Raw genomic sequence first — 9,717 nt, forward strand, 5'->3', positions numbered from 1 at the left:
ATGAATAACAAATGTCCTTGTTTACCTTAAACCATGCTGCACAAATGGAGTTCCACTGGCTCACAGTTTTCTGTTTTCTGATGGTCTTTGAGCGTAAAGATTGTGCAGTTTGGCTTAGTCCTGTTCCTTTCCATTCCAGGTTACAGAAAGCTTTTTCCACTACATGGTGCCTAGACTCCTACTCAACCCTGCTCTATTCTGCTTTTTTGTTTTTTAATTAGACAAACTTGGTACCGTGTCAACCCTGTCAACCATAATGTGTAAACCCCTTTTTTCCTTGTCCTGTTTTTTTAGCTCCTGTGCTCCACGGTGCAGAAAGCCCTGTTTGAGGAAGAAGAGAAGGTGAAGGATCTCTCCCAGAAGGTTAAGGTCCTCGAGAAAGCCAACAACCACCTGAGAGACAAAGTCAAGAACATGAAACGTCTGTTGAGACAGGCCAAAAGGGAGACCAAGGACCAGACGGTCCTTCTCAAGCAACTTCACGAGTCGGAACCCGAGCTTCCACACCCTCACCAAGACACCACCCAGGAACAGAAACCCGCTCACAGGAAGGTCTTGCCTAGAAAGCTCAAAAACTAGGGAATGTGCTGTAATTACTGCGATTAAGGGAGTCACGATGACTGCATGATGACTGCACATGAGGAACGTTAATTAGCAAACTTAAACGTAAAAAAATAAAGGTTCCTATTGGCACCTTTTTAATGGCATGGTACCTTCACTGCTCAACTTGAATCAACTCGACTTGAAGTTGGTACCTGTTACTTGGATCGATCTGGGTATATACTTGCTTGTGGTTCCAAGTAAATAAAGTAGGGTCTAAAACTTCATGCATAAATGATGATTTATGCTTCTCTGTTGAGTCGAAATAGAACCTACAGCCTACAGCCAGGAGCAAGTGCAAGTGGCTTAGATTGTTGTGAGCATTTACATTTGTGCAATGGTGTGTCCATTGCAAGCTGTATGCCCAACAATCTGTATATTTAGACCCAGCAATCAGTATATCCAGACATACACAAAAGAGAAAAAAGTTCATCAACACTGTCAACAAATATCAGCAAGTAATCCAGCTCAGTAAAACAGTTAGCGTTGCAGCTAAACCTCTCCAACACTCCAGCCACAGTGTGGTTGGCTGCTTGGTCTGGTAGCTTCATGGGTTTGTTCTAGCTTTAATCTACCCCCCCTCCCCCCTTCCTCCCCAAACCCATCAAGACAGTATCAAACTGAACTGCTCCTGCCAGGAAAATGCCCTATGAGTCGTTCAACACTCAATAATGGCAGCTTGTAAAATTACTCCATGACCTTTTAAAAGGGTAGAAACGTAGAAACGTTCCCTGGATTAGATGTCGAGAAAAGTATCCAGCAAGAGCTGCTGCAAATGCTACCAGTTCCATTTTCTGGGGGAGCTGTTGTGTTGGAAAACAAACCATATACCAGGTGCCAAGTGTTAAGAGTACGTAGTCGAGTAGTGTAGGTACCATGCAGTGAAAACATGCCATGAGTTGTTTTTGGCTGTTTTTGAATGTACGTTCCAGTTTTTTAATTGCAAAGACAAATTTGCACATCTCCTTCACAAAAGGACCAAATGTTCTGCGATGGTACTACTCCAACCAACCCTTGTTGGAACCTACAGTTTCTTAAGAATGCAGGTCTAGGTCCATATGTATTAAATTAGGCTAGACTTCAAAAAAACGGTTCTTAAAACGTTTTTAGTAAATAGTGGATTGATTTGGGGCAATCCTAGCATTAAGCCTAGGCTGGTATGCTTGCTTCTTGTACTTGTTAACCAATTTTTTTTTGTTCACATAGAAGACATATCTTCAATATTGCGCACTGTTTATGTTATAATATGATCTTTTTTCTTTCATCTTTTTTTTTAATGACAGTTTTGAGATGAGATGATATTCGTGCACATTTTAGTAGATTGATTTGTTTGGTCATGGTCAGAGGCTGATGGCGTCCGTATGCTATCAGGAGGCAGCTATAACATTGTTCCATTCAGTCCATTATACAGTTCTTTTAACGGCTCAAGTCAGAAAAATCATATAAACCCTGTTCATATCTGTTATTAATATCCAGCTGAAGTGTTCTCATGCCTGGAAGAGAATCAGGATGGCGTCACATAATAGTTATGCGACTAAAGTTGCAGTTGTTGGATGTGCCTCTTAGAATAGAATTAGGAAAAATGAGGAGCGTTCCGATTGAAAGCAGCACAGACTACACTCAGACGTCATTCTAAAGTGTTCTATTAGATTATTCTATTAGATTCAGATCTGGTAAATGGAAAAGCAAACACTCCCCACTCCATTACATCACCTAAGCCAGCCTAGACTTTCCACACAAGGCATGTTGGGTCCATGCATTCATGATGTTACATCAAATAACAATTTTTTTAGCTTTCCAGTTTTGGTGAGCATGTGCACTGAGCCACTGCAGCCTCAGCTTTGTGTTCTTGACTGACATAATTGGAACCCAGCATGGCCTTCAGCTCACCACAACTGAGCAATTGAGTGACTATCTGACTTACAGTAGCCCTTCTGCCTTTTCAAACCAGCCAGGCCATATTCTCCGTTCTCTGAATAAATACGCTCTTATCAACAAGTACATTATAGGGACGAAAGAAATGGGAAAATTGCTCAGTCATTCAATCATTCATTCATTTCTTTCCAAATCAAGGGCATTAAAAAGAGCATGTCCTTCTTTTGATCTTGTAACTCTTTCTACTATTCAAGGAAGGGTTCCTAGATTTCTAGAAATGTTGCATTAACTGTGGCCTTGCAGGTCCCGCCAGTCCCTGAAGTTCCTTCTATAGTTCCCTCTAGAGTGGCAAAAAAAGAGGCAAAGTGCCCTACTGGCTTTTAGGCCACCTTATAGGGAAAAGTGATCAGCTAGGTTGCCCCTTCCTGCAACAAATACATTGTGATGATGTGCCCTCTAAAGCAACAAAACGTGATAATGTGTCTTACGTGCCCATCTACGGGTGCCCTTCTGCCCTTTAAACAGAAGTGCCTTCTAGGTGCCTTTATTGGCACTCTTATGGCAGAGTGATTATGACACATAATTTCATCATACATGGCACAACAAAGCTTTTGCACGCTGACACGGCTATGCAGGTTTTGCCATTTGGTACGTTTTGGTCACACTTTATAATAAGTGTCTCTAATAACTGTGTAGTTACACCTAAATATTTCATGTGATAACAGTAATAACTACTGGTTAAGCATGCATTAGTATAGATTTATTACAGTTGTATTAAGCCATATCCGGACGGGATTAGTTTCTCACTTCTACGCAAGCGTGATAAAACTCTTGCATCCGGACTGCAATTGGAAAAACAGGAGGAACAATAAGTGTTTTAGCTTTCTTGTTCACATGACATCACGTTCAGTAGCTCCTCCATTTCCACTCACTGTTGTGTTTTTTACGTTGATCTCTGTGGAAACGTGCGTAATTGTAAAGTGTAATTATGGTAAGTGGCAGTGGACAAATTTTGTAGACGATTTTATTAAAAGCGAAGAGACGAAACTCAGAGACGGGACTAAATGTTCAGCGAAAAACAGTAGATAAATTCAGCCTGTAATTTTTTTTTTTAGAGGACATCTGAGAAAAACATGTACATGATGGATCCGGATGGTAATAAATTCACAGAGGACTCCCCATAAAAGACAAAATTGCTCCAGGACCCCCTTAGAAACTAATCCTGTCCAGATAGGGCTTAAGAGGGGGTTAAATTGCCCTACTGGCCGCCCTAGGGAAGTGGGAAAGGTGAAAAAGTGATAAAGTGCCAGCTAGGGTGCAACATCTTGCAATACATTAAAGTTTTGGTCGCACTTTTTATATATAATAAGTGTTTCTAATAACTGTGTAGTTACACGTTAATCATCCAATATTATAACAGTTTAACAACTGTTACAGTTTAAATTACAGATCATCCATCATTCCCAGATTTCATCATAGAAAAATAGACAAAACACATAGGGGATCAGTTTCCTAGACCAGGGATAGGCATAATTGAAGACTATTGTTAATTTGAGTTAAAAAAAAAAAAAAACTCCAATAAAAGAGGCTGTACAGTTCAAGACTGGATTCAATCCATCTATCTGGGAAACTACAGGTAGCAGGTGTGAACAGGGCCATACTCCATACTACATTGCTATATATGCCTGCTATATATATAACATGCCCTGAGAATTATCTCCGCATTTGAAATGTTCAGTAAGTGTAGTAAATGATGTATGAGTACAGCCATGAGCCAGCAGTGTCAGGCAGGCCACGGTATTGAAGATGCAGCTTCCAGAACTGTATTAAAGAATGCCAAGTGTCCGCAGTGTTTTACCATTTATGGCTGAAATGAAAAATGTTCTCATCTATTCCCAAGACTGCACGTATAGACCCGGCTGACACGGATTCTTGACATGTCTGGATTTTGTTACACATTCCTTTTTTTTTTTTTCAATTTTTTTTTTTTCAAAAGTCTCTCGACTTCTGTTTTAAGACTCCAAGCCGCACGAGTGTTTTTGTACTTAAACTAAGTGAAAATGATTTTTATATTTGCAAACAGGGCGCTGAGCGCTCAATAAACGGAACCACTACTCAGCGAGGCTTATTTTATGGTTAAAGTTCAGAGTTTAGTGAACATTGTTTTCTTCATTGTTCGGGATTTGTTACATTGAATATACATTAAATGTTAATTTTATTAAAAACAACGAAATGTATGCCATGTGTTTTTGTACGTTTAACATACTCACATGTATGCCAGTGAATAATGAAATAAACCTTACATTTTACAAAAAAAATGTTTCTGAAGTTTATGATGTTTATGATATCTCTGAAATGTATAATGTTAATTATTTCTATTCTTCTGACAGAAAATGATTGCGGATACTTGAACAGTATATTGGCAAGAACTTGACAGTGGGATACACTGTAAAAAAAAATAAATAAATAAATTAAACATTTTACAGAAAATAACAATAACTGTAGAAATGTTTTTTTTTCTGGCGCCCCCTGCTGCCAGAAAATTACTGTTTTTTTTGTTTTTAGACTTTATTTTTTAACAGTGAATGTTGCATGATACAAGGGTTTTACCATTCAATACATTGTGAGCAAGCCAATATATTGCAATTGCCTACATCAAATTTTAGGAAAACTGTCAAATTGTAAAAACAGACAAACATACCATATATAACAAACCATATTTATAAAATCAGAGTAAGAGAAAAGTACTTTTCCAATAACAACGCTGCTACCTAGTGGGCAGGATTTAAACAACACTAAAAACTAAAAACTAGTGTCTGACACCAATCTTTACATGTACCGCTCAACGAATCATTTAAATTCAATACTGTGTTTGAAATTGACAAAGGATTGCAAAACAAAATATTGCGATATTTCAGTATATCACTATTTTTTACACCTCATCTTTAAGAACGCCATTTTTGCAAGTGTTTTCCAAAAACCTTAATTATTTGTTAGAAATAGTTATTTGTTGACTTTACCCTGTTTATTGATTTACATACATTTTCTCATTATTATACCACAAGTATCATTATGGAAAATGTTCAACCATTAAATGTGCATAACCAATAAATTATACATATAGAAAAAATGTTTTTTGATATATGAAAATGGCCAAAATATTTATATTATAATTATGTTTTTATTTTAGGTTTACATCTATTGATTTTTTAAAAAATAATTTACATATTATTTTATTTCATATATATAGATTTATTTGCTAATGCTATGATGAATATCTGTTTAATATATTTTCGGATATATTTTAAATAAATGTAACAAATAACTAATAAATCCAACAGCGCTGAAGAAGTGCGTATTATCAGCCTTTAGCCTGCTGCTGCTAACCCTGGCTAACACTGCTGAAGCAGCCTTAGCAGCTAACAGCACTAAACGCTAGCTCTTTCACCGTTCAGAAGTCAGTATATCAGACTGTAGCCTGCGTGTTTGCAGTGTTAAAACAAACTACATGGGAGGAAAAACACTAGCTATTATCACCCTGGCTTACTGAAGCACTCAGGGTTCCTCAATGTAGCCCTGTCAGGTGGCATTAGCTGCTAACCGCTACGGCTAGCGGTTAGCGGCTAATGTTAAAGATACAGTCTTAGTGCTGGAGAAATTTAATAATCTAAACTTACTGTACATAAATGGAAGCACTTTACTCACCCAAATAAACAGTTTTTAGAAGAGAAATCTGTGTAGATTTACATCCAGCGCTCGTTTGAATAAAATGTTTTTTTGTTTTTTTAAGAATGACTAAGCTGTGTTTTGTTTACTTAGCTTAGCTTTACTTAATTTAGTTAATCTACCCCCCTCACCACCTCCCCCAAGCAGCTAGACCTGCTGAATTACATTAAAAAACCCTGTGTTTTACTAGTGTTGCATAATGTGTCATAATCCAGTGTATTTTATGTACAAAAATAGACCGGATTCATTGATAGTGCGCCCTATAATCTGGTGCACATTATAGTGTGAAAAATATGATACTGTTAAATTTACTACCCATGATGAACAGTTGTTTCTTACGTTTCTCTTTTCTTATTCTTTCCAGCCACAGATTTAGGATTAAGCAAAATAATGAACAGATTAAAGATTAACACCTCCTCCCACAGCTACACCACAACAGCACAGATTTACTGATACCGTGTCTCAATTGGGCCAAAGAGCCATCAAGACTGTAGATCGAGAGCAGAAATCTATCCCACCGTTCATCGTATCTGCTCTGTCAGGATTACTAAATCTCAAGCTTTCTTTGAAAGTCATCGTTTCAGAATATGTGGTTTCCATTAAAGCCATTACGAGTTGTGGGATGATATATGGACCTAATACAATTTCATTTCATGGTAGACTTAAATCACATTTGTTCTGGGAACTAACACAGACGAGGAACGTTTGAGAGATGGCAGTCGTGTCCATTAGTCTTTCTTTAGCCACTCTCTGAGCTCATGCAGTAAGTAAATGCTTACTTAAATAAGGGCTTAAATAAGTATTTTTGTTGTATATAGGTACCTTAAAATTTTCCTGAACTGTTCTTGGCATTGACTTGTGGGTAAAAAAAGATGGGTTACTTTGAGTGGAAGCTTGTTTTTTACATTCCTTACAGAAGCACTTATTTAACTCCTTATGCTCCATGACAACATGCATACACAAATACAACTCGAAGATGGCGGCGCGTTAACACGCAGCGGCCGCTCCGGGTCCGTTAAATGGTGCTTTTGTGTTACTATTTGTCGTATTTTCCGTTTATTTTTGTCTGTACTTTGTCTGTATGGTGTTGTATTGTCTGTCTGCACTTTTGTACTGTTGCACTATTGTTCTGTCTACACTGTGTTTATGTGCACCATGGTCCTTGGAGGAACGTTGTTTCGTTTCACTGTGTACTCTGTATATAGCTGAAATGACAATAAAAACCACTTTGACTTTGACTTGACTTTGACATAGTAAAACAAAGCAAACTGGTTCTAAATGGTCTAAAGTCAAGAATCACTGTTGGTTTCATAGAGTGTTGGTTTAAGAGGTTGAAGAACATTCATTGAAAGACCATGATGTTTCCATTGGGTCCTATAGATCTTGTGGGGTTCACCAATTTAAAGATTTAAACCTATTATTGTTTTTATAAATATGGCTATAAAGAAACCAAAAGTGCTTCTTCTACGGCATCTCTAAAATGATCTTTTATAGCACCTTTATCTTTAAGAAATGTGAGGTAATTTTTATCTATTAGTAAAGTCTAGTTTAAGGTGTTTACAAAGGAAATATAAATTTAAACTTTTTACCTTTCTAAAAAAGGTAAAGTAATACATGTAAAAATCACTGGGGTCTCTAGAAAGTAAAGAATGAAGAAGTAAAGTGTGTTACAGACCAGTGTGCAATCTATAAATACAGTATATTCTGTACACTGGTGGTCAGTTTTGCCAAGAACACGCTACTTGCCTGCCATGCACTCGAAGAAAATTTGAGAAAACAGTGTCACTGCAGCTATTTTCATGCTGTTGTTTCATGCAGTTTTTCTGTGATTGGAGCTTTTAGAAAACAAATTCAACTCAAACAGAGATGGCAGGAATTTCAGATTCTACTATGTTTACAATAAGGATATGTCTTAAGTTAATTTAATTACAGTAATTAACAAACTGCAAATCGTAATGAATGCCAGGATCTTTGTTTGCATAATAGGCATGCCCCCAGTATTCACTCACCATCAGTGTGTAGTTGTCTCCTCCAATGGCTTTTCTGGTTTTCTCTTGGGTATATACCAGTAGTTATAGACCAATTTTCTGTTTCTTTAAGACTGAGTAAATACTAACTCAGAAATACAGTAATTCTGTGCTGGATAAATTTTCTAATGGGAAAATCACAGAAAATGACTGGCAGAAGGGAAGCAGTGCCTTTTTGTCCTGTTTTAACAATTAAAGCACAAGATAGCCTACCCTAAAAGTTAAATTAGACAAAACTGTAAACTAACAGTAATATACAGCTCTGAAAAAAAATGAGACCACTTGATGTGATGTTTTTCCTTGATTTTACCGAATTGAAATCCTCTGAAATAGAATTAAGAGGAACGTGGATGATCACAAGCCACTAGGAGTGGCATAAAGTTATCCAAAAGCAGTGTGTAAGACTGGTGGAGGAGAACATGCCAAGATGCATGAAAACCGTGATTAAAAACCAGGGTTTTTCCACCAAATATTGATTTCTGAACTCTTTGAATATGAATAAAACTTTATGAATATGAACGTGATTTCTTTGCATTATTTGAGATCTGAAAGCTCTGCATTCTCATTTTCTGCAAATAAATGCTCTAAATGACTATTTTTATTTGGAAGAAAGTTTTTTTTGGTTTTATAGAATAAAACAACGATGTTCATTTTACTCAAACATGTATCTATAAATAGCAAAATCAGACAAACTGATTCAAAAACTGAAGTGGTCTCAAATTTTTTTAGTAGATGCACTGTAAAATAACAGTAAAATGTCGATGATACTGCTACTTTTTACAGTGTACCATTGGAAAAGAAAAAAAAAATACCTTCCTAAGATACCATTCTCTTCGCAGAATGTTGAACGAACAAAGTCATGGCGCATTCCCTCAGAAACAGCACTCTCCATTCTGGAATTTACTTGGCAGCCCACCATCCCCAGTCATTTCTCTCCTCCACAGTTTCCAGAACAATCATTTCCATATGTCCAACACAAGCAGGGGGGAAATGAAAATTTAAATGAACACCGTTTAAACGTCTTTACAACATATTGTCTCTCGATCTGAGCCGGAAAGCAATAACGTGTCACTCTCTAGGAGATGGCGAACAGTGACAGATGTTTATAGACTCTCTACACGTCCACATAAGCCGTGATGGAGTGAATCTGACCCTTTCAAAGGGTGGACGGGTGGCAGGGTGAAGGACACGCTCCATTCCGCTCTTCTCAAAACACTACATCATAGCCGGCGCTGCACAGGAACCCATCACGGCTCTGTGGACTCACTCCACAGATGATATACAATCTTGGCCTTCTTAGCACAGTTGCAGTACACATACGGGCAAGCTGCAAAACAGATGTTCCACAAAAGCGCCTACCGTGTGGTGGTGGTCCTCTGGAGATCATTTCTGGCTAAGTGGGCCTAAACACGCTTTATTTCTGTATTGATTTTCGTTTCTTCGTTGAGCATTTGTAGTTGCTGTTGTTAAGCGGGGTCTTGTCGTGAAT

General features: G+C 37.6%; 1 protein-coding gene across 1 annotated transcript in view; it reads left to right on the forward strand.

Moving 5' to 3' along the window:
- Nucleotides 1–3,587, forward strand: part of ccdc3b (coiled-coil domain containing 3b) — a 33,800-nt gene extending 30,213 nt beyond the window's left edge. The window contains exon 3 of the mRNA XM_007256852.4: nucleotides 295–3,587. Within this exon, the coding sequence (XP_007256914.2) occupies nucleotides 295–579 (285 nt within the window). The 3' untranslated portion in view covers nucleotides 580–3,587. The remainder of the gene's footprint in view (nucleotides 1–294) is intronic.
- Nucleotides 3,588–9,717: the final 6,130 nt, after the last annotated feature.

This window comes from Astyanax mexicanus, chromosome 24 (assembly GCF_023375975.1).
Source record: "Astyanax mexicanus isolate ESR-SI-001 chromosome 24, AstMex3_surface, whole genome shotgun sequence".
In the NCBI taxonomy this organism is placed as follows: Eukaryota; Metazoa; Chordata; class Actinopteri; order Characiformes; family Acestrorhamphidae; genus Astyanax; species Astyanax mexicanus.